A 24,474-nucleotide genomic window follows, 5' to 3' on the forward strand; every position below is an offset into this window, starting at 1 on the left:
AAACAAGAACACTCCCGCCACATCCGGAGCTGACAGAATAAGAAATAGTTATCTCTAGAAATCCAGAATAAGAGATCCAAGATAAAAGAACAATATATACGTGTATGGGTTAATCATGCAGGGGCCAGAGTGACCCCCCTGCTGTGGTCGGCACTGATAACAAAGCAACGCTCATTGGCCAAACAACTCATTTAATGTAATCTGCCGCGTGTATATCAAGAAACCTATGGAAAAAGCCTCGATACCGAAGAACAACTTTGCAACGGCATGAATTAGCACATATGGTGAGGATCTGTCTCCAAAAGCTAACCTATTGGGGAAAAGCTGGGTCTTCCTCGTCGGAGATTCGTACACAACGTAGAGTGCACGGACTTACGCAAGGTTTTGGTGGGAAATAAAAACAACAATGTTAGTACCAATTTGCATCGGCAGCTGATATGGATACTTGATTGAACTTGTTTCTTCACTGCCTTACAGCGTTCAAGTACCCTAGTGTGTAGCATATATACTTCTAATTAGTCGCGAGTTTTTGCTCTTATGTTAAAGTATGCCCCGTTGGAAAGGACCACGCAGTAGGGCGACACACTGAATTGTTAAATTCAGCTCCTTCTTGTGAAGATCAACGCAACCATATTCTGCAAGCATCACAATCAACCGAATTCCCCTGCTGTATTCTTCCATATTTGGAGTGCCACCTCCTCGCCTTACCTACCCGCTTTGCACATTACAACATTTCAGTCGTGGTACGTGCAAATTTTGCTGAGGGTCACGGTGAGGGTCACGGTGTCGAACTATTTTGTAGGCGAATGCATTGATATTTGTTATCCAGGACGAAATGAAGGAAGTAACGAAAAAGGAGAACGACTGCCTGAAGGATTCGCATAATGATAAACAAGGGTATATTTATTTCCCCTTTTCCGTAGGGTAATTAAAGGTAACAACGACCCTGCAGTATTGTTCTTCCTCGTGTATTCTGAACTGCATGCAGCTACGACGGTTTCAGTCCTTTCCTGCGGCTATACAAAGCGGCTATAGAGAGGAGGCAATGCCAGGAAAGGAGCAGGTGCATTCTTCAACAGCTTCAATGCGCTGCGGCGCAACCCGAAAAAGTATGGCTGGATTGGATCTCTAGAATATCAAAGCAGATCGGGTCGTGAAAAACGTGCCGCCAAACTGGCGTAATTAGATGGCATGTGCGGTGGGCGTGCTTCTTTACAGCTGATTCAGAGAACTGAAATCAACCCGCGCTCAGTCTACGATCGCGTAGGTGTTTCCTTCGGTTTGCTGCATTGGGACGGGGTTCAGCTGCTCAATACGAAACTTACAGAGGCTTAGGTAAGCTTTTGCAGGAGTTGTTTCAGAGCCACTGACGCTGAGCTTTCCGACTGAGTCCGTCTGCTGGGTTGTTTTACACCAGGCGTTTGCCCGATGTCAAGCAAAAATCGAGAAGAGCCACCAAGAGCAGCAGGAGGTGCGAGAGAACAATTAACTGCCCGCTTGTTTTGGATAAGTGTTAATCCGTATGCTGCCGTTAGTTTTCACTCCAAAAGCAAGTGAATGGCATTGTTCAGAGGCTCGTAGAAGAACTTAACTGCTGTACATTCCACCCCATCATTTCAGCGCGGTCACGACGGCTTGCTGAATCTCGGAGCCGAAGGAAATACATGGAAAGCAAAGAATTGCAGCAACCGTGCACGAGAGGATCAGAGAAAGGTGCGAGTACCTTCACAACAAAATGCTGTTGCCCACATAGCAACGTGGCGCACATTAACTTCTAGAAGCGTGCCACACGTTGCATTCTACGATCCTCGGTGTACGACAGTGGGAAACCGCAACATATTCATGCGAACGAGTGACGTCCATGCCCATCTTAATTATACTGATAAAAAGACGCTTTCACTTCTTTTGCCGTGCATAACAGAGTCTGCGGCGGAGGTAAAGAAATCTAGAAGTCTTGCTAACTCTTGCCAGCGCGTGTATCCTTGCTTCCAGAAACGGTGAGAAGCCACTTAAGTCAAAATGCAGTCCCGGCGTTTATTGTAGGCCATTTGCATCAGTAGCATATAGTAAAACGAGTTATCACTGACGTGGGTCTCCCAAATGCTGTTTCGTTTGGTGCCATGAGTGTGTTGGAATATGTGACTCGTCATCTCGCCGTTCAATCCAATCAAAGAAAGCGGCACAACTAAACGAGACTCACTGCGGAGACCGGAACAATACTCACGGGACCCCTGCCATCAAATTCTATGTTTTGACTTCACTTGTGTTGAGCCTCCTCACGTCATTTCCTTTTTGCGTGGAAATTAGCTCTAGAGCTGATAATCTTGGTTAATTGTTGTTCCTCAGACTCCAATTCTACATGCTATCTCGCGCTCTCAGACGGCACTTGCTGCAAGAGAAAAGAGTACGTGGATATGGGTAAAATCTGGTTGGTAGGGAGTTCGCATCGATAGCACTACTCAAATTGTAACACCGTTTTCCATGCAAAAATGAAAGCTTGTGTTCTGAACGGGCCGCTGCAGAAGCTGGAGGAGACATTCGACCTCCAGCTATGCCGTCGATCTGAAATTCTCGTTCTCGCAAGGAACAGGGTGAGCGCAGCTGGGCTAAGCAGAAATCCGGGCAGCTGGCTAGAAAATGCCGATACGGGAAGTTTTTACACAGTTCGTACGCAGTATGGTTGGGGTTAGGGGATGGGGAAGGAACGATGTGTCTTACTACTTTGTTTATTAACGCCTGGTTGTGAGTCCGTTGACGGATTCTTGAAATATATATTACTGAGATTCGTGCTTAACGGTTATTTGTTTTTTAGAGACCTGATGTTACAGTGCCCAAGGCTAGTAAGCATGAGGCGGCTACCCCAAATTGGGCGTTCAGACCAACCCTGTGCGAAGTCTGTCGCCTTCCCTTATAACTCTTTTTCTTTCCAAGTGTACTCTAAGCTGCACACTTCATGGCCAGTCCAGCTCGTCGGACACCCGCAAGTCCACCAGTAACTAAGGCAGAATAAACGACCTTAACGCCTAAGGTGTGATGCGTAGACTATGAGGACTGGGGATTAGGCAATATGATCACGGGTGGATTTAGGGTTGTGTATGCTACAGAAATCCAGGAGAATCGCCAAAGCAGTCGAACGCAGGCGAGCTGCCGCACAAAGTGCTGAGGTGTGAGCCTTTGATCTCCGTTTGCACCTTAGACCACAAAATGGGTTTACTCCCGAATCAGCTTCAGGTGAACGGAGTATGTAAACTTGCACTGAGGAAGGTGTAAAAAATGCCACTTGGGTCTCAACTGGGTTGTTGCAGGAAAAGCAAAAAAGTAAAGAAAGAGGCGGAAGACGGAGAGGCAGAGGCAAAGACAGGTACCAACAAACAGCTTCCCGGGAGTTCCTTTCGCACTCAAGAAAGCAAATCACCGCAACAGAGGAACGAGACAAACAAAGTCAGCAACAGATGCACAAAACGACCACCCACAACACCCGCCACACAGGAGGTTATAAAGCAACCGAGCGAACGACCTCACTGCTTGCTAGCGTATACAATTTGTAGCTGGCTGTTTACGCCTTCTGATATGCAGATTTCATCTCCCCAAGGCTTCAGGCTAAAAGAATTAACCAAGTGCAGCAAGAGCTCACGAACACGGGGTAGCACACTGCAAGCGGCCGCGCTCTCGCCTCGAGGTTTGATGGTCTTTTTCCTACGAATTTGTTGTTATCTCAGGCTGCTAAAGGAGGAGAGAGTCTAAAGTGCAGGAAGGGCAGATCTTATCTTTCTAATCTGTCGGTAAGAAATGCTTTCATTCATATGGCGGTTGACACAAACAGCGCCAGCATTGTAAGCTGCAGTCACCGTGCCCATGGATAAACATTCAAGACAGTGGAAGACGCTGCTCCTGTGTGCGTTGTTACTGCTACTTCCGTGTTTCTGGTATGGTAAGAATTACCTGGCAGAGCTGGAGAAGAAAAGGAGAGACAAGGAAGCTCTGCGGTTGGCGAGACAAAAGCAGCTGTAATAAACATCCACAGGAAGCAAGATGTAGAGAAACCATTTGCAGGTTCACTGGAGCAGCAGCACCGCAGTGATAATCCTTCGTTGCTTGGTCTAATAGTTGAAACGTAAGTTAATCTGCTAGCAAGCGACAAAACAATGAGCAGCAAGGTTGTGTGTTGCCAAGTCTGTGATGCCGGTGACTGCACAGAGACGAAGAAGAAATGCGAGAATGTTCGTTCAAACCCCAAATCCATAAAATGCCCAAAAGAAGTCCGTCTATCGTTTATAATAAACAAACGTCCACTGCAACGAACGTATCAAGTTTATATGCATTTCTTTTCTGCATGCGTCGGTTGCATGCATCTTGTTGATTGTTAGTCCAGTGGCTAAGCAACACAGCCACTACCTCTGTCGGGGCTAACAAAACACGTGCAATGCAAGCAGTTAGTGAGTGAAATGTGTTGCCAGTTTGCCTCTTCGTTGTTCGTCCGTCCCTTCATTAGTTGTATTTTCCTTGACTGTTCGCCTGCCTGCCTGATGGTATGGCCAATATTTGTTTGGGTTTGCCGTTTGTGTTGATTTGATGCTCAACTCTATTTCGTGTGCTCCGTTTGCTGGCCTCTAGTTGGCGTTTTGTTTATTTGTTTGCTAACTTACTTGTTTGTTCTTTTGCAGCTCCACAGACGAATTGCTTCAGTTGGCTTAGTGTACCTGGAAGTGACAGGTGTTGCCTTTCAGCCTTTTAGCCTCCCTATTGCTGTTTGTTGTTGATTGCTTTCTATATATTGATAAGCATAAATTTGTTTAGCTTCTCCCGGCAGTAATCATTATTTACAGCTGCAATTCTTCTCCGCTGCTGCTCTCCTTAGGAAGTGAGCAGTTAAGAGGATTACGAAGGCGGTGTGTTGCTGCATTTTGTCATCTTCTGCAGGTTCCTTGAGTTACGGCTAATGGCAAGAAGCCAAAGAGGAGAGGATCGCATCCCACTTAGTGCTGCTGCTGTTCCTGCTGCTGCTTGCTGCACACGGCCCTAATGGTTTGATTCTTTCCTGCCTTGTTCTGGGTTGAATCCGCTAGGAAGTTGCAGCAGGGCAATATTCGTTGAACTTTAAGGGGTTGTACTCTATGAACTCAAACAAACTTTGCTGCAAGCAAGTATTTTGCTTCCTGTACTGCACACACCGTTCCATACATGCAGCTGAAGGGTATTACTACAGATGCCTCCCTCTTAACTAGATTTGCATGCAGTGGATTGCCTAAGAAGTGGTTATAAGGATATTACGGAGAGTTTCTTGGGTTTGCGGCTGCCGTTTGAGGCAGCAGCATTTAATATCTTTTTTCCGCTTTGTGCACCAACGCAATCGGGGGTAATGCGTGCAATTGGGGCGCATATAAACAAAATAAAACTTTTTAAAGAAAATCTGTTTAGGAACTCCCAAGGAAATCCTTTAATAGATTATCTGTATAGTGAGACAGGTGCTGCTTGACGTTGTCTTCCCGTGGCCTTCTTTAGGAGGCCCGTTCAACTAACTTCGTATCCAGATAGCTGCGCAGTTAGCTAGCTAAAACCTATTCAGTAAGCTAGCTAGCTAGAATGCAGCCAGGCAACTGCGTCCGTAGCTAGTAGGTGTGTTTTCCCTTCTCTAGCTGGATGCTCCTCAGAGAACCAACATCCCTGCGGTGGGTTGGCTGTTAGCTATCTAGCTAGCAAACCAACTTGCTATCACTCAGACGCCTCAACGCCCTCGTCCACCTCTCCCGCGCCTGGAACCTCCTCTCACCGCTGCTACTGCTGCTGCAGCTGCAGCTGCTATTTTCTTGGCTGCGTTTGCTGCTGCTTGAGACACTCCCCGCTGCTTTTGCTGCAGGGGCTGCTTCTGCTGCTGCTGCATGTCTGTCTGGGGTGTTTCGGCCTCTGTCTGTTCCTTCTTGTCTTGCTCTTTCTGTTCCTTTGTCTTATTTCTTTTACCCTTCCCTACTCCAACTGGCTGTGGACGCCGCGGCAGGCAGACGTCTACTCCGTGCGCCGTCGTGAGCTCCGCCGCCGTTGCCTCCCCGGGGTCTGCAGCAGCAGTAGCACCGGCTATTCCACCGGTGGCATCCGCAGAAGCCCCTGCTCCTGCTGTTGATCCAACAGCTTCATCTGTGGGAGGTGGAGGGGGAGAGGTGTTGTCGCATGCTGCTGTGGACAGCCTCCTCTTGGCACTGCTGCTGCAGTGGGGAGGGCCCTCTGCTGCTGCTGAGGGGCCCCCCAGAATAGAACTTTGGGTGACTCTCTTCTTGAGCATTTGCTGCACTTCTCCCTTTCGGGCCCTCTTAAGAGGCCTCGACTTGCTTTGAGCACAGGGGCCCTCTACAGCCTGCTCTGCAACGGTGGTACTTCTGCTTCCATGTGGAGTTGGCTCTGCACCCTCTTGCTGCTGCTGGCTTTTCTTCTGTTGGTCTTGCTTCTGCTGTTGCTGCAGCTGTTCTTGTTGTTGCTGGTTTTGTTGTTGTTGTTGCTGCTGTTGTTGATCTTGCTGCTGCTGCTGCTGGCCTTGCTGCTTCTGCTGTTCTTGCCTTTGGCTGTTAGAGCTTAAAAGGAACTGTTGCAGCGGTAGCATCCTGCGTGTGCGTATGCACTGTAAGAGCCACTCTGTGCTAACAAGAGGGACTCCATCGAATCCTGGTAGCAGCACCTTTAGCCTCCCCACTGTTACTCTATAGGTGCTATTCTTAGAGCAAAAGGTGCAGGCAGGAGCTCTTAGGGCCCAGGGTCCCGCACCTTGCTGCCTCAGGTGCACAGACAGGTTCGCGTTGCCCATGCCGCCATACCAACCCAATCCACCTAAAAGTCCCATAGAACGCTGCGAGGCATCAGCAGAAGTCTTAGAGCCCGATCTTCCCGACCGCAGGCTCTTAAGGGGAGAGCAAGAGGGGCCCTTAAAGGGCGAGCGGGAGGGGCCCCTATAGGGTGAGCGTAGGGGGGCCCTAAAGGGGGATCGGGGGAAGGCCATAAAGGGGGAGCGGGGCGGGCCCCTGGAGCTCTTGAGGGGAGAGGTTGGTCCTGCTTGAGGAGAGTTTTTCTTCATAGAAGAAGAGATGCCCTTTAACGGAGAAGACACATTCCTTAAGAGAGGAGAGGGGCCCCTAGAGGGAGTGGCAGCAGTGGTTTTGTGCTGTTTAGACAGAGCAACAGGTGTTGAGAGACCCCTCCAGTCGCTGCAGTCGTTGGTGTTGGGAGCCCTCCTCTGGGGGGTTCTGTCAGGGGCCCTTTGTGGTGGTGGCGGGGCCCTATCTAGGGGGCTTCGGTCAGTAGTTGTGGTGATGCATATGCGTGGACTTGTTTGGTTCGGATTTGCTACTGCTCCTGCTGCAGATGTTGTTGCCGCCGTTGGTGATGCTGCTGCTGCACTTGATCCTGCTGCTGTTGGTGTTGCTGCTGCTGCACTTGTTCCTGCAGCTGTTGGTGTTGCTGCTGCTGCAGATTCAAGAGCCAGTGCACTGAGCCGTTGAGGCCTACCTGAGCGGCTGTCTTTACGCTCAGGGGTTTGCGGTTCCTGAGGGCCCCCCGAAGGCATTGGGGGAAGGAGGAGATGAGGAGAGGGCTGCCGATCTCTGTCTTCCCTGAGGTGCGGGCCCCCTTTAGGAGAACGCGGGCCCCCCTTAGGGGAACGGAGCCCCCCTTTAGGGGAGCGGGGGCCCCTTTTTGGGGAGCGGAGGGCCCCTTTAGGGGATGGGGCAGCCCTGTGTCTGTGGAGATGGTTGTGACTAATGCAATTATCTTCAGGTCTCTCTATATCCAAGACAGCAGCAAAGACAGGCAAGTGCTGGAGGCCCTGGTTGGGGGCCCCCGTAGGGTCGAGATTTAGGGATTTAAGGAGTTGCAGCAATTGCCGTAGCACAGCAGAAGGAGATAGAGAAGGCAACAAACTAACAGATACACCCCACACATTACGTAGCTCATCTAAGGGGACAGATAACGAAGGAAATGTCTCCTCCCTTATAAACAAATGCCATCCAAACAAAGGCAGTCCCCATGGCTCCTGCAGATAGACATCACAAGGGGGCCCCTACACTGGCAAGGAGTTATTATTAGTCCTGCTTTCTGCGAGCAGCAACAGCAGCAGCACGCGAACAGCAACAGCAGCAGCAGCAGTACGCGAACAGCAACAGCAGCAGCAGCAGACAGAGAGCCGCAAAAATCGTCTGTGTTTGTCTTGCCTTGATAGCTCGTAGAAGAGGAGGATCTGTTACAAAGACAATCTCCTCAGGTAGGGGGGGAGAGACAACAGGCAGCAGCGCATGCGTTGCTGCGGGGTAAGAAGCAGGGGCCTCTATATGACTGCTTGCTGCACTGCAGCAGGGGGGGAGGCCCTCCAGCTGCAGGTGACGAGCAAGAGAAGATGGAGGATCTACTTGGCCCTGCACAGCAACAACCAATCAGTAGCAAGATCAACTGTAGCAGAAATAAACGGGTACCAGCAGCAGCAAACGAGCAGCAGCAGCAAAGAAAGATGCAGCAGCACAAAAGCAACACACAGGCAACATACCTCTAAGAGCGATCTGTAGACCCATAAAGCCGTCACGAGGTGTACAGACACCTCAGCAGCAGACCTCTGCTGTATAGACAGCAAAGCCCTCAATTGAGCAGCAGCAGCAGCAGAAACGGAAGGATCTTCTAGCACAACACCGAACAGCTCCACACTAGCAGCCTTCCGCACGCTGCTGCCCCCTCCTAATGCAGCAGCAGCTGCTGCTGCCGTTCCTGCTGCTGCTGCTGCGGCTGCGGCTGCCGCCGCAGCAGCAGAAGCAGCAGATACAGCATGGCTGACAGAGGCACAGACAGTCAGTTTTCCTTTAAATGCTTCCTCCTCCAAAGCCATACGAATCAATGCAGACAAGGGGCCCGTCGTCACGCCACCCACGTAGCTGCAGCAACAAACCCTAAAACCTAAACCCTAAACTCTAAACCCTAAACTCCAGCACCTAAACCCTAAAATAGACCTGTTAGTGACAAATGGGGTACGCGATATGCATTAAACACATGAGCTCTAGACCCTATCGCCAGTACCAGCAGTAAGGACACCCCTAAACCCTAAACCCTAGACCTCGTTACTGATGGACCTGTGCCGTTTAGGGTCTTGATTGGCTTCTTCCGCGACGATGCAGACAAATCTTTGAGGTGCAGCAGCAGAGGCAGCACCTGTAGCTGTGGTGTATGGGTTGTTGTTGCTTGTGACAGCAAGAGGGTTTAGGGTTTTCGTCTTAAAAGGGTTTAGAGCATATAACCAAGAAGGACGAAGTAACGGACTAAAATCAGCATCAAAGGGAGGGGGGCCCCCAAACTCAGCAAGATAACGGAAGTAGACTGCAGACACTAGACACTCTACTGGTGTCTGCTGCAGCAGCTGCGCATGCTGCAGCAGCAGCAACACAACAAACCCCACACATACACACAAACATACACAATAATTATCCAACAACCGGAAGAACAAGCAGCAGAAGGAGCAGGAGGAACAGCAGCAGCCGGAGCACCGGCAGCAGCAGCAGCAGGTCGTGAGAAGAGTAAAAAGAAGCAGCAAAAAGGGGATGTATTATCTTATAAGTAATAAAATATTTATTTAAATTGCCCTACTTCTCTTCTTGTTGCAGCAAATCGGCTAATAACTAAAGGAATGCAAAGACGCAAACAATCAGCATCATCGGCCTCCACTTCTACACCTTCTACACCTTTATCCCCTTCTTGTCCTTCAGTGGCCCCTGGGGGCTCCCCTGGGGGCCCCCCGTTGCTACGACTTGCTGCTATGACTGCCTGAATTGCCCGCCGCTCCGTTACACAACGACGACGTAGCTGTACCCATCACAACAGCAGCAGCAGCAAACGAAGCAAATCCGGCACATGCAACAACAGCACTTGAACAATCAGCACTACTTGCAGCTGCAACAGCATTGGAAGCTACGGCAGCAACAGCAGCAGCAGCAACAGCAGCAGCAGCAACAGCAGCAGCTGCAACAGCAGCATACTTGAGGCGGTAACTGCTCTACTAGGTCTAGCTTATGGCAATAAAACAAAGTGGGGGCCCCGGGGGCATCTCGGGGGCCTGGGGGCCCTTGCTCAGAGTCGTAAGGGAGAGCCAACAGCTGCTGCTGAGGTGGATGAGCTGCTGCTGCAGCAAACAGACACATCAAAGATAAAAACCAGTTCTGCTGCTGCTGTTGTTTTTGATACTGGTGCTGCCGGCGGGGAGGGATAGACAGACTTGCAGGCCATGACTCGACAGCAAGCGCATCAGCAACAGCAGCAGCAGCAGTAGCAGCAGCGTTCATTGTTGAAAGGGCTCACCTGTAGCAGCAGCAGCAGCATCTCTAGCAGCATCACGTGCTAGCTGCTGCAGCGCTTGCTGCCTCTCCCTTTGTGCCCTTTCCCCCCAATTAGTCTCGGGTACAAAACACCGCAAAACCCTAAAAAGGGGTTTAGGTAAAGAACCACCATAGGTCTGGAAGTGACGCCAAACCTGTAACATACAACACATACAAACCCTAAACCCTAAACCCTAAATTTAAAACACTAAAAGGAAAGAAACAAAAATAGAAGCCCTCGCAAGCTTGAGGAAAGCAATTACAAAAGAGAAAAACATCAATAGGAGGGTTCAGGATCGAGCATTAGGGGTTTAGGGTTTGTCTTGGGGTTTAGAGATGGATTTATTAGGGTTTAGGGTATAAATAGGGTTTACTCTTTCTCCTGGGAAGCACTGCAGAACACCTGGTTCATAGAAAGGGGCCCCCTGATGTGGTTGTTGTAGGAAATTGAAGGAGAGGGTACAATCCTTGAGGGCCCCCACACGCTCGAGTGTATGTACTGCATGAAGAAGTTCCTTCTGACTTTGTGGCAGAAGGAGGCCCTTTATACGTAACCTCTTTACACTCTGAGGTGTACAGACACAGCAGAATGCTTACGTATAATACCTTCGTGCAGCAGCAGCTGTAGCAGCGGCAACAGCAGCAGCAGCTCTCATTCAAGTTATACATGAATTCTATAGCCCGTGCGTCTGCTGCTGTTGCCCTTTCCAAGCAGCAACACCAACGGCAGCAGGAGGAGCACCAAAAGCAGTAGCAGCACGCGTAGAAGCAACAACAGTAGCAACACGAGATGCAGCAGCAGCAGCAGCCCTACCTCTGTAGACTGTTGTGTACGGGCGAGTACAGTCTCTGTGAATGTAACAGACCCATCCGTCACCCTCGCACCCCTCACTTGAAAGTTTGCCACCACCAGAAACACCTGCAGCAGCAGCAGCAGCAGAAACAGGAACAGGTAGAGTCGTAGCCGCCGCCGCAGCACGAACATCACAGAAGGGAGCATCACAGCTGCACTGGTAGCAGCAGCACAGCAGCAGTCAAAGGAGCAAAACAAACTGCAGCTGCAGGAGAAACAGGAGCAGCAGCTGCAGCAGCTGCTGTAGCAAATTGCTGCTTAAGAGCTCAAAAGGATAAGGACGAACTTGCAGAGGGGGTCCCAATGTTCTTCTGTTAATAGCAGTGTTGGATTTGCTGCCAAGGGAATGATGTGCTGCAGCAGCAGCAACAAACGATTGGTATGAAGGGGGTACACCTGGGGCCCCTGGAGGGGGCCCCGCAGCATCTAGCTGCTCATGAAGACTCATAAATGCCCGCAGCAGCTTTAGTAAGGCACGGGCTTGCCGACGACCTGCAACACACAAACCCTAAACCCTAAACCCTAAACCCTTGAAGAGAGGGTTTGGTGAATCGAGGACTGCCGACACACTCGAATATGCTGACCAACCTATGAATACGTCCAAACCTAAACCCTAAACCCTAGATGTTGTACGGACCATCAAAGACGAAGGCATGGAGGGTGAAGGAGGGCCCCAACTTAAGGGTTTGGTTTATTGTTTGCATTTCATCTCCTCCAAATGGGGCCCCCATATCTATACCATCGGCAGGGGCCCCCGCGCTGGAGAGGGCCCTCTTGCGTCTTGCCTCCTGTTGCTGCTGACATGCAGCAGCAAAACCCTTGGGGAACTCTGCCTCTAATGCCTCCTCGTGTTGCAACAAAAATGACCTGCACAACAGCAGCAGCAGCAACAGCAGCAGATAAGATGCAGCCTCTACAGTTTAAGAAAAAGTGGCCGCACGGTGCAGCATTAGCTGCACTAGCTCTCTGCTGCTGCTTCCTTTTCTATTCCTGTTACTGCTCGTTTGCTGCTGCTATTCATACTGCTCCTACTATTCCTGCTGCTGTTGCTCCTGCTGCTGTTGCTCCTGCTGCTGCTGCTGTTCTTACATGAAGAAAGGAGAGACCTTGGTAAGAATAATTTTTTGTGTAGAAAGGAACCCCGAGAAATGATTTGAGCAAATTGCTGCTTGCCGATAAATTGATGGAATATCATGAAGTTGTAAAATTACATCTAATAAACCAACACGGACAGCATTCAGACTATCCATTGCCTTGCTGCTGCTGCTGCTGCTGCTGCTGCTGCTGCTGCTGCTGCCGCTCCTGCTGCTGCTGGAGGAGGAGGTGGTTGTGGTGGTGCTGCTGCTGTGGCTGCGTATACGGGATCCAAAGGGGACGTCACCAACTTCTTTATGAGATTCGCCTGTTGTGGCGCTGAAGGTGTCATCATCTATACCAACATGATGCTGCTGCTGCTGTTGCTGCTGCTGCTGCTGCTGATCCAGCTTAGAGGGATTGTGCAGCAGTTTAACAGCAGCAACAGGCCCCCCTTTGCCATGAAGAGGTAATGCGCCATCTGCTGATGTACCTTGCCTCTGTTTTGTCCCTACTCTTGCAGCAGCAGCTGCAGCAGCAGCAGCAGCAGCAGCAGGAGGCGCTGCTTCCAATATAAAGTAAGTAAGGGCCCTCTTAAGTGCTGCTGCTGCTTCGACAGCAGCCATCTCCTTCTCGTCAACAGTATCAACTACAATATGTCCCTGCACCTCTTTTGGGGGGCCCCCTTGGGAGGCCTCCGTGGGGCCCCCAGAAGGGGCCCCCGTTGCTGCTAGGTTGCCGCAGAGACAAACCCCAAGAGGGTTTGACGCGTTTGCTGTTTCTTGCAAAAGATTTAATGAATTTGTTTGTTCTTTTTCTTCTTGTGTAGGGGGGGAGGCTAGCACCAAAGAAAGACAATCTTCTTCCCCTGATGGGGCCCCCTTCCTCCCCTTGCCGCTGCTGCTGCTGCTGCCGCTGCAGTTGCTGTTGGCCTCGGGGGACCCCTCTACCTGCGAGGGGCCCCCCTTCCCGCATGGGGGCCCCCCTCCTCCACCAGTACCCAGTAGCATTAATTGAATACCAAAAGGTTTTAATATACGACGGGCCTCTGCAAAGGCAAGACAACGACCACACTCGCTGCAACGACAGGGGCCCCCTCCTGGGGCCCCCCCAGGGGCCCCTTCGTGACCCTCAGACCCCATTACATCAGTACCATTAGCTGCAGCTGCAGCTGCTGCAGAACCACCATGCCCTGCAGGCTCACTGCGTGACCTACACAACCCTCCCGCACCACTACCAACTGCTCCTGCTGCAGCATCCCCTCCTCCTGCTGTTGCTGCTGTTGCTGCTGCTGCTGCTGCTGCTGCTGCTATTTTATGTGGTGGCTTAAGTTGATAAGCATGAGGATGTTTAAGGGCTAATCTAACTTGTGTTGGTAATTGTGATTGTCCTGAGTACTCAACATAAATAAAAGAAGAAAGAAATACACCAAACCCTACCTCTGTAAGGGAGGGACTACGAGGTATTAGACAGGATAGGGGGCCCCCATCATATATATTGTTATAGGCACCGGCATATATAGATGGGGGGGGGCCCTTTAATATAGAGGATTGAGGGGCCCCAAGAGAAAGGGGAGGAAGAGGAAGAGGAGGGGGTAATGTTGAGGAAGAAGGAGGAGAAAAACAAACACGATTTTGTATTGATAAAGATTCACTAGGCGCATAAGTGGGATGGGGGGCCCCTATGGAAGAGGAAGGGGCCCCTATGGATGGGGGGCCCCCCCATTCACAATAAGAAGCAGAAGAGTCATTGGGACCTCTAGATCTAAAGGGGGCCCCACTAGCGCAGCAAGAAGAGAGAGAAGGCAATAAAGAAGAAGATGCCTCCTGTGTACCCAACATAGAACAAGATGCTGAGTCGTCGTAAGACCCAAGCTTCTCCATTGTAGACCTGCTGCTCTTGCTGTTGTTGCTGCTGCTGCCTCTCTAATGCTGCAGCTGCTGCTGCCTCTCTTAATGCTGCTGCTGTTACGGCGTCTCCGGCTCCTCTCTCTTGCTGCTGAGCGCTGCTGTGTAGGGCCCAAGAGCCCCTGGGGGGCCCTGAGGGTATAGGGGAGCAGCAGATCAGACGAGAGAGAAGAGAAAAAGACTATAAAGAGAAGAAATAAAAGTTTCTAAAGGTGATGAAAGAAGATACAAGCAGGGGGGAGGAGGGTACACCCACTTTGAGGTGTACAGACAGGTGGTGGAGGGGCCAAGCAGTGTCTATATTCAATAATATAGGGGTTCCTTACATAAATATAACCCCTTTTAACCCCTTTACCTTACTTAATTACATTTAATTCCTTTAATTAGTTCTTACATGCAAAGAAGCAATGCACAGAAGAGGGGGGGCCCCCTTTGGGTCGGCGGTGGGGGGGCCCCTCAGGGCTGTAACACCCCCTGCGACTCTGTGGTGTATTGCTAGAAAAAAAAAGAAATGCAAGGCAGGAAAACAATTTATTACGGTTTATTTAAGATTCTAATGTTAAAAATGCAATAAAAACCATTTAAATCCCTCAAAACACAGGCGTCACCAGGCACAGCAGCAACAAGGAGGCAGCGGAACACGGCAATCACTTTTGGGGGGCCCCTCAAGGGGCCCTCCCTTATGTATGGGTATAGAAGGGAAGGGAGGTGGTATTGCGTTTTGTTTGTCAATCTTTCTCATATTTATTTATTATTTGTTCTTCCTTTGTATTTCATTTAATATTCTGTCCATTAAACCTGCTCAAGCGGGCGGCGGAGAGGCTCCTGCTGCTGCTGCAGCTGCTGCAGCTGCTACTGCTAGATCTTTTTCCCCTTTTTCCCTCCTTCCTTCTTCCCCTTCTTCTAATTTTAATTTTTGTCGTTTTGCTGGTTTACAGGACAACAATTTAGGGCATTATGCTCCCTTGGGGTACAGAGACTGAGGGGCCCCAGGGCCCCTCTTGTGGTGCCCTTTCTCTTCTTCCCCCTAAAATAGATAAAAATAAATTTAATATAATAAAAGAAGGAAAAAGAAATGATGGACGACTTCCTCAAGAAGTTAGACCTATGCGTACGACCAACAAACCCTAAACCCTAAACCCTAAACCCTAAACCCTAAACCCTAAACCCTAATTCATTTGGGGAGTTTTATATTTGTTGTATTTTCGGCTCTTAACCCTAAACCCTAAACCCTAAACTCTCCTTTAGGCTGCGGCTGTCATCGCTGTAAGATGAGGAAACACCATTGGCTATCTTTTATTTATTTATTTATTTATTTATTTATTTATTTATTCTGCAGATCTACAAACCCTTGCCCTTGGCTCTGCATCGGGCTCTGCTTTTGTTTCCCTTGGCAACACCAAAGTCTACTGCTCTGTGTACGCATAAACCCTAAACCCTAAACCCTAAACCCTAAACACTAGTCATTCCTCGTCGATTGCTGCGCCTCTGTCTCTAAGCCGTATAAACCCTAAACCCTAAACCCTAAACCCTTTTTTTTTTTGCTACAGATTTGGTCCTCGTCCTGCTGGTAGAAGTGATTTACAAGATCGAGGGTTTATTAAAGTTGACTTTCGCTCTTCTCCTTTCTTTCAAAAAAACAGCGCAGAAGTGGTAAACCCTCAACACAATTCTAGGGTTTAGGGTTTAGGGTTTAGGGTTTAGGGTTCGGTGTTTTTTTTTCTTTACATATTTTGTTTGTTTGCTCGTTTGTTGGTATCCTCGTTGCCGTCTATTTATGAGTTATATATTTAAAATATATATACAATTTATTATTTATATTTATTTATTTATACAAAAATAAATATATTTATTATTTATTTATATATAGGAGGAATGCCTAGGAGGAATATCTTTATTAATTCATCAAGCCCTTGATGGTTGTGTTTTATTAAATAAATATCCAAAGGCACTTCTTGATGTCTGTATACTCGTACTAGAAGATGATGGAGGTAACAACTGCAGCAGCAGCAGCAGCAGCAGCAGCAGCAGCAGCAAATAGAGCAGCAATGGTAATAGAATAGAAACAACAGCAGCAATAGCAGCAATAGCAGCAACAAGAGGGCAAATAAATACTATAAGAATAGATACACAATAATGCATGCATGCAGAACACGAGCTGTACGCACACCCCATAAACTGCAGCAGCAACTGTTTCCTAATTGCTGTGCTGTTTGCTGCTGCTGCTGCTGCTGTTGCTGCTGTTTAGGCGTCTTATCTGCAGCATTAACATGCGCTGGATTGGCATTAGCAGATGCAGGTGTTGAATGTTTAGATGTTATAGCAGGCGCATCAGCTGTACGTACACCATAACATTATTTATTTTATTTACTTTTTTATTTATTATTGTTATATTGTTTAGGCAAAACAAATAATAATAATAATAATAATAAATAATAATAATAATAAATAATAATAAATAATAATAAATAAATAAATAATAATATATATATGTGTATATGATTGTGTGTAGTATGCATTTACATATAAAGATGATGGCGGTACATCTCAACAAATCGTCTGTCTTGACTTAGATGCAACAGTAAGACCACAACTCTCTGCTGCTGCTGCTGCTCCTGCTGCTGCTGCTGCTGCTGCTGCATCTGTTCCTGCTGCTTCCGTTCCTGCTGCTGCTGCTTTTAATCTATTACCGTTGCTGCTGCTGCTGCTGCTGTTGTTGCTGTGTTGTTGTATATAGGAGTATGAGGTGTACAGACACCTACCAGACTTTACAGTAATTCATATAGGGTTTTGTCCTGCCCTCTCTTCTATTTGCTGCCTACAATGTAGGGGGCCCCTCATTGGGGGCCCCATAGGAGAACAGGTACGTCTCCAATTTATTTTAGTACCCTTTCTTCTCCTTATGCAAATACATAAATAATTGAATAAATAATAAATAGCATAATATAATATAATTTATTCATTTATTTATATATATATTTATATATTTATTTATTTGTATATTTGTGGTGTCTGTACACCGCAGATGTTAAGTTTATGCGAAGGTGTTTGTGTAGAAATTGGCGAAGAAGTTCGTCGTTGTCTAAAGAAATCATTTTGTATAAAAGATAATCAATTAAATAATCAGCAACAAGATAATAATTATAATTCTTCTTCCTCTTCTTCTTTTTCTTCTTTTTCTTCTTCCTCTGCTGTTAAACGATCTAATTCATAAATAACTCTCTTATTTAAATCTTTTTATTTCTTTTGTCTTATTATTCTTGTTATTTTAGTTATTTATTTATTATTTATTTATTTATTATTTATTTGTTATCTATTATTAGTACTTATAATAGGTAATTTACAGTATTTGCTTTTAGACTAGACAAACAACAACAACAGTAGCAACAGCAGCAGCAGCAACAGCAGCAGCACAAACAGCAGCAGCAGCAACAACAGCAGCAGCAGCAGCAACAGCAGCAGCAAAAGCGGCAGTAGCAGCAGCAGGGAAGTTGATTTTAGGTATATTTAAATTAAGTCATTTTTCTCTTGCTGCTGCATTTTCTTGCTTGTTGCTGCTGCTGATAGTGAGCGCTCACTAAGCTATTTTAATTATATATTTATTATATATATTATATACGTTATACAATATATATTATACAGTATATAATATAGAGTATATAATATATGTATTATATAGTGTATATATATGGGGGAAAGCTGCAATAATATCTATAGCTGTTTATCTGCTACTAAATGTGTTATAACATATTTATTAGACAAACTCTCTTACGCCGTCGTCTTTTATTCTCCTAAGCAATAAAAATACATAAATATATAGTATATACTATATATTATAATATATATTATATATTATAATATATATTATAGATATATTATATAATTTGCTGTAGACAGACTCGATACGCTAATGTGTATAACTAATATTACCATTGGCGGCACCACTCGTTGTTGCAACTTTCTTCCCTCTTTTCCTTTATATTTTTATTATTCTTCTTCTCCTTTTAATGATTTTTATTTATTTTACTTTGTTTTATTTTGCTGATTGAATATTCATGTATTCGTCTGTGTGACGAAGTACAAGTCATCAATCTTGCGCATTGTTGAATAGGAGGAAGCAAGAGGGGGCGTTGGCGGTGTAATCAGAAGATCGGGAGATAAAATAAAAAGAATAAATAGAATAAAAGAAGAAATAAATGTGAATGGATTGAATATAAAAAAGAAGAAGAAAACGAACAAAAATTAATGATAAGAAACCTTACTTGTGACGAAGTCACCCGAGCATATCAAGAAGATTCAAATACTGGGGTGTATAGGCACCTACTAGTGAAAATATAACTTGCAGAACGCACGAAAAAAATGTCTACAAAAGAGCGCTTTTTGCTTATTTTTCATTTCATATTCAATTATTCATTGATTATCTTAAAAGAACCATTCAAAATGGGTCATTAAAGCGGAGACACACCATTGTGTTCAAGAAGGTGGAAGTTGAAGGAAATAGGCAGACCTACCACCCGATCTTCTTTTTTCATCTCTTTTGTGTTTAATTTCATTTAAATATTCGTTTTATTAATTCCTTTTTCTGTTTTTTTTATCGTTTTCCGTCCGCTTCCGCCTCCGTGAACGGTGTTGTCCATTGCATGCATGCAAGGCAATACATGTATGGCGATGGTTCCTCCCGTCTTAGTTCCATTTGCCTATAAATCATATAGTTAAATGTATTTTCGTTTTTGTTTCTTTATTAAAAGGTCCTAAAATAGGGACAATTACTTTTGTATTCCCCCTTCTTCCTCCTCCTTAGCTCTCCCTCTCCCTCTCCCTCCCTCTCTGCCTCTCTCCTTCTGTTCTCCCCCCGATCGTTGTTATTTTGACTGGAGTTGCAATGACATTCCAGCGTATAGAAGCAAATTAGCAGCAGCAGCAACAACAACAACAGCAGCAACAGCTGCAGCAGCAGTTAGTATCTTCCTCTGCTGCTCTTATATATATATATATAATAACAACAATGATGTGATTATTTGTAGAGAAGTTGCTGCTTTATTACTATTAAAGTAGTAAATAATGTAATATATACTTTTCTGCAGCAGTAACAGCAGCAGCAACAACAACTAGTGCATGCATAATTGCATGCATGCATGCATTCATGCATGCATGTAGCCGTTTTTCTTTCTTTTTTCCTTTCCTTTTAATTGTTATTTTCCCTCCTTTTTTATTTCCCTCTTTCTCTCAGTATGGAAGGTATAATATCGTCAGCAACAGGAAGGAGGAATATTAGCCGCCACAACAGCAACAGCAGCAGCAGCAGCAGCGGCGGCAGCAGCAGCAGCAACAGCAGCAGGAGCAGGAGCAGCAGGAGCAGAGGTTATTTTCCTCCTCCTCCTCCTTCTTCTTGGTGGCGTTCTTCTTATGAAGAAACATCATCAGAGGTTTATTTGCCATGTCCTAATGATGTAGATAATACTGGGGTGTACGTACACCCCAATTGTGATAGAGATGCAGCAGGAAATTGCTGCTGCTCTTCTTCATCTGCTGCACCAGCAGCAGCAGCAGCAGCAGATAGAAGTAGCATGAGAGCATTAGATAGTAGACGTATTCCTGCTGCTGCTGCTGCTGCTTCTTTGCCTCTTCTTCCTTCTGCTGCTCCTCCTATTGCTGCTGCTGCTGCAGCTGATTCATCATCATCACCATCAATAACTAATACTCCTATTTCTACTCCTACTGCAGCAGCAGCAGCAGCAGCAGCAACAGCAGCAACAGCAGCAGCAGCAGCAGCACCAACAGCAGCAACAGCAACAACAGCAGGAATATCATCAATAGGATCATCAGCATCATCAGCAACAGCAATAACATCAATACCTCTACCTATAGGAGAAGAAGGACGAGGAGGCGGAGGAGGAGGAGGAAGAAAAGGTATATCTGTTTATATATTACCTTTATTATTATTAGTATTATTATGTTTATTATATGTTGCTGCTTCTCCTTTATTACTAGTAGGAGGTAAACAGCAGCAGCAGCAGCAGCAGCAGCAGCAAGATTATGACTATGGTATAGTTATAGACTGTGGTTCTCATGGATCACGAGTAAACATATTTAGATGGGAAAAAAGAAGAATAAATAATAATAAAAAGAATAATAATAATAATAGTTATATAAATTATATAAATAATAATCCAATATATAACAACAACAATAATAATAATAATAATAATATAATACCTGTATCCTTACCTACATTAATGTATGTATATTTATTTTCTCCTGGTATACAAGAGTTATTTATAAAAGATAAAGAAAAAGGAAGGAAACAAATAAAAGAAATGATAAAAATGAGTATAAAAGGATTAAATAATTTAGGTGTATATACACCGCAATTTAGTACAATACCTATATACCTAAAAGCAACAGCAGGTATGCGTATATTAACGCAAGATAAAAGAGATATAATTATGCAAGAAATAAGAGAGATATTAATAAATAAAATAAATAATCCTTTTTTTTTTATTCATGAATTTGCTCGTGTAATATCGGGAGAAGAAGAAGGAATATTTGGTTGGGTAGCAGTAAATGCAGAAAGAAATACATTTTCTTCTTCCTCTTCTTTTTCCTCTTCCTCTCCTTCTTCTGTTGGTCTCTCCTCATCCTCTTTATCTTTTTCTTCGTCTTCCTCATCGTTATCCTCTTCCTCTTCCTCCTCCCCTGCTACATCCTTATCAGTAGATACATTAGGGGCAATAGATTTAGGGGGTAGTAGTACACAAATAACATTTTCTCCTTATTATCCATCAATATTAGAGGGATTTAATTCTTTATTATTAGGTAATAAAAATATTCGTCTTTATTCGCATTCTTTTCTTTCTTATGGATGGGAGGATTCTCTTCTTAGAACTCTTATTAAATTAACTGCACATACTCTTATACGTTATTATAAGGTATTCTTATTCTTATTATTATTATTCATGCTGCTCTTGTTGCTGCTGTTGCTGTTGCTGCTGCTGCTGTTGCTGTTGTTGTTGTTGGGGTGATGGAGACGATTATAATGATGGGCTTGGTGTTGGTGGTGTTGTTGTTCTTGTTCATGATGCTGATGCTGTTGCTGCTGCATATGCTGCTGCTGCTGCTGCTGCTGCATCTGCTGCTGTTGCTGTTGTTGCATTTGCTGCATCTGCTACTGCTGCTGCTGTTTTGCTGTTGTTGGTGTTGTTTGTGTATAGAATGGTGGTGATGGAGGAGGAGGAGGAGGAATAATAAATGAGGGTTTACGTCGTCCTGCATCGGATTTTTTGCGTGTATTAAAAGGAGGAGGAGGAGGAGGGTTTAGGGTTTGGGGTTTAGGGTTTAGGGGTTTAAGGAATACAAATTTATTATTGCATGCAGATAACCCTTGTCTACCTAAAGGAGAAGAAATGTTTTTTTATTTACCCCCTATTAATGATGAAGGTCTTCGGGTGTATGTTGATCTACCCCCTAAGACATTAAATATTGTATTATTAACTATGGGCGTACCTGCAGCAACAGCAGCAAGTCTTGCTGCTGCTGCTGCTGCACAAGGATTAGAGGCGAGACATCAGCTACAAGATAATAAAGAAGAAGAGGAGGAGGAGGAAGAAGAAGAAGAAGAAGAAAAAGAAGAAGAAGAAAAAGAAAAAAAACAAAAAGGTACAATTAATAGTAATAAAGGTAGTAACATACAACAAAATAATAATAAAGAACAGGAAGGGAGGCCCCAGCATGCAGGCACGAGCAGCAGCAGCAACAGCAGCAGCAGTGTATACACTGCAACAGGAGGAGGAAGCAATGATAAAGAAGAAAACAAAGATAAAGAAATGCATGCAGATAACACTAATAATAATAATAATAATAAAAATAATAATAAAACAAATAGACAAAAGAAGAAAAAGAAAACAAAAAAAAGAGTTAAAATTATTTTTAAAGGAACGGGAGATTTTAATCAATGTCTAAACCTCGCTTCCGAGTAGGGTTTAGGGTTTAGGGTTTAGGGTTTAGGGTTTAGGGGTTCTATGAGGAATGTGACTTTTTTTTTTTTCAGTTTCTCTTTCTTTCATGGATTGGTGGGATTGTTGTTCTTATCTATTTAGGGTTTAGGGTTTAGGGTTTAGGGTTTAGGGTTTCCTCGATAGTTTTTTCTTCTTTTTCCCCTTTTTTAGGCTTTTTTATAATCCTCCTTGCTTTATAAATCGTTGCTCCTTTAATGGCGTATATCAGCCCAGGCTCATGAACAGCAAGTAAGTTACACTTACAAGGGTTTAGGGTTTAGGGTTTAGGGTTTGTGGTCTATGTTCTAGGGTTTGGTGTCAAGGGTTTGGTGTCTAGGGTTTAGGGTTTAGGGTTTAGGGTTTGGGGCTTGTGTGTTATAGGTTTTTAGCGTTTGGTCAATTCTCTAAGGTTCGTGTTGCATTAAATCTTCCTTCTTCTCCTTCTTTATTACAATGGAGGGAAAAAACAAAAGAAATTTGTTCCCTAAACCCTGAGGGTTTAGAGGCATATAGACAGCAACATGGCATTACTTCTTATTCACCTGTCCGTAAACACTAAACCCTAAACCCTAGATGATTGTAATAGCCCTGTGAATAGGCTGCTGCAGAAATCCCTGTTTTTCGTTCCCTTTTTGAGGTCTTAGGGTTTTGGCTCCTCCTGTGTTGGAGGCTGCTTATTAGGGTTTAGGGTTTAGGGTTTAGGGTTTAGGTTTTGTGTGTGCAGAAAGGTATGAAGAAATTATGCTGGAAGGCTACTTGGAGTTTTGCTCTTTTGTCTCGAGGGTTTGGCTTCCCCTTAGATTCTCATCAAATAACATTTGCTGATCCTCCTCCTCCGTCTGCTGCTGCTGCTGCTCATGCTGCTGCTGCTGCTGCTGCTGCTCCTGATGCTGCTGGTACTCAAGTCCCTTATCATCAGCTGCCTGCAGAGGCCGGCTGGCCTTTAGGCTCGATGATTGTTGACGTCAATCGATACCCATGGGGAGTGCCAGAGCGGTGCGTAATAAGGGTTTAGGGTTTAGGGTTTAGGGTGTAGAGGAGTTATATGGGCTGAGGTTTTAGGGTTTAGGGGGGTCGATGCAGGCTTTGCGGGCTGAAGGGTTTAGGATGGCCAATGGGGGCTGAGGGTTTAGTGTTGAGGAAGACGTTAGAAGACTGATTCTAGGGTTTTGGGGGATTCTCTACTCTAGGGTTTAGGGTTTAGGGTTTAGGGTTTAGGGTTTGCTGTGCGTACAGGGAGGATGGCTATTCTTTGTTACTGGCGATCTTAGCGTTTGGGTCTACGGCCTTAGCTGCCTTTCTTTGTTATGTTCAATATAAAGGGAAAGATCAATTAAGACACGACGTATCTCATTTTTCTTCCTCCTTCCTTTAGGGTTTAGGGTTTAGGGTTTAGGGTTTAGGGTTTTGGGCAGCGTGGCTCGAAGAACGAGTCTTCTAACATTTACCTTCTGTGAATTGTTTTAACTGTACAGAGTTGTTTTAATTTATTTTATTATTATTTTATATTATATATAATTACTTTTTATTTAATTATTATTTATATTTTGTTTAATTACTTTTTATTTATTTCTTTATATAAATAAAAAAGCAACATAGATGTTCCCTACATAGGGTACTGGCAACAAAGCCGAAGGGAGCGACAAGGTGTCTATACACCTCTTTAATTCGTTAAATAATTAAAATAAATTAAAATTATTAAATTAAAAATATAAAATTAGTTAAATAATAATTATAATTAGCTATTGTACGCAGCCTTTGCCCTACCATGGGGGGCCCCCTCCACGGTATTCAACTTAGGGGGTCCACCTCTTATTGCTGTGTTGCTGCAGCTGCTGGAGCACATACACCTCAATAAATGTTTTCTTTCATATAATTTAATTAAATTATATTGTTTATTTAATTTTTATTGGCGTCTCGTGTTAGCCACTCCCTCCCTCCCTGTACCGCGTCTCCCTATACACGCCTACCTTCTGTACCCTTTTTTCTGGAGGCCCTTACACCCTTGGGGGCCCCATGGGCCCCTCTATGAGGCCCCCTGAATTCTTACGGGGGGCCCTTTGTAGGGCCTCCTCCCTTATGCGACGTGTAAGAGGGTACTACCACCATAGTGGCCCCTCCGCTCCCTTCCCCTTCTTTAAGGGCCCCCTCCCTCTAGGGGGACACAACAAGTTTGCTGCTGCTGCTGCTGCTGCTGCTTCTTCCTTTAAGAAAAGGTTCGATGCAGCAAATGAACAACTAGGGGAGTGGGCCCTTAGGGAGGCACCCCCTGTCTTCCGTTTTAGGGGCCTCAGGTATGCTAGGTACCCTGGGGC

At 45.5% G+C, this 24,474-nt stretch overlaps 3 protein-coding genes across 3 annotated transcripts; 2 read left to right on the forward strand and 1 right to left on the reverse strand.

Moving 5' to 3' along the window:
* Positions 1 to 2,489: 2,489 nt before the first annotated feature.
* On the forward strand, positions 2,490 to 4,011 carry EMWEY_00006280 (hypothetical protein; the record flags this gene model as incomplete). The annotated part of the gene is made up of 6 exons (XM_013481585.1): positions 2,490 to 2,591; positions 2,813 to 2,886; positions 3,105 to 3,164; positions 3,306 to 3,441; positions 3,720 to 3,833; positions 3,937 to 4,011. The coding sequence occupies 6 exons, from the start codon at positions 2,490 to 2,492 to the stop codon at positions 4,009 to 4,011; spliced, it is 561 nt and encodes a 186-aa protein (XP_013337039.1).
* Positions 4,012 to 5,725: 1,714 nt separating this feature from the next.
* Positions 5,726 to 14,141, reverse strand: EMWEY_00006290 (hypothetical protein, conserved; the record flags this gene model as incomplete). Its single annotated transcript, XM_013481586.1, has 12 exons — positions 5,726 to 8,014; positions 8,226 to 8,393; positions 8,522 to 8,900; positions 9,096 to 9,388; positions 9,607 to 9,822; positions 9,996 to 10,138; positions 10,315 to 10,486; positions 11,146 to 11,222; positions 11,581 to 11,676; positions 11,822 to 12,051; positions 12,274 to 13,648; positions 14,093 to 14,141. 12 exons carry the CDS (start codon positions 14,139 to 14,141, stop codon positions 5,726 to 5,728), a joined length of 5,487 nt encoding a protein of 1,828 aa, XP_013337040.1.
* A 7,517-nt stretch (positions 14,142 to 21,658) lies between these two features.
* On the forward strand, positions 21,659 to 23,616 carry EMWEY_00006300 (ectonucleoside triphosphate diphosphohydrolase, putative; the record flags this gene model as incomplete). The annotated part of the gene is made up of 6 exons (XM_013481587.1): positions 21,659 to 21,821; positions 22,213 to 22,234; positions 22,541 to 22,568; positions 22,884 to 23,155; positions 23,396 to 23,468; positions 23,575 to 23,616. 6 exons carry the CDS (start codon positions 21,659 to 21,661, stop codon positions 23,614 to 23,616), a joined length of 600 nt encoding a protein of 199 aa, XP_013337041.1.
* Positions 23,617 to 24,474: the final 858 nt, after the last annotated feature.

The sequence above is a fragment of the Eimeria maxima genome, genomic scaffold (assembly GCF_000499605.1).
Source record: "Eimeria maxima Weybridge genomic scaffold, Emw_scaff36, whole genome shotgun sequence".
In the NCBI taxonomy this organism is placed as follows: domain Eukaryota; phylum Apicomplexa; class Conoidasida; order Eucoccidiorida; family Eimeriidae; genus Eimeria; species Eimeria maxima.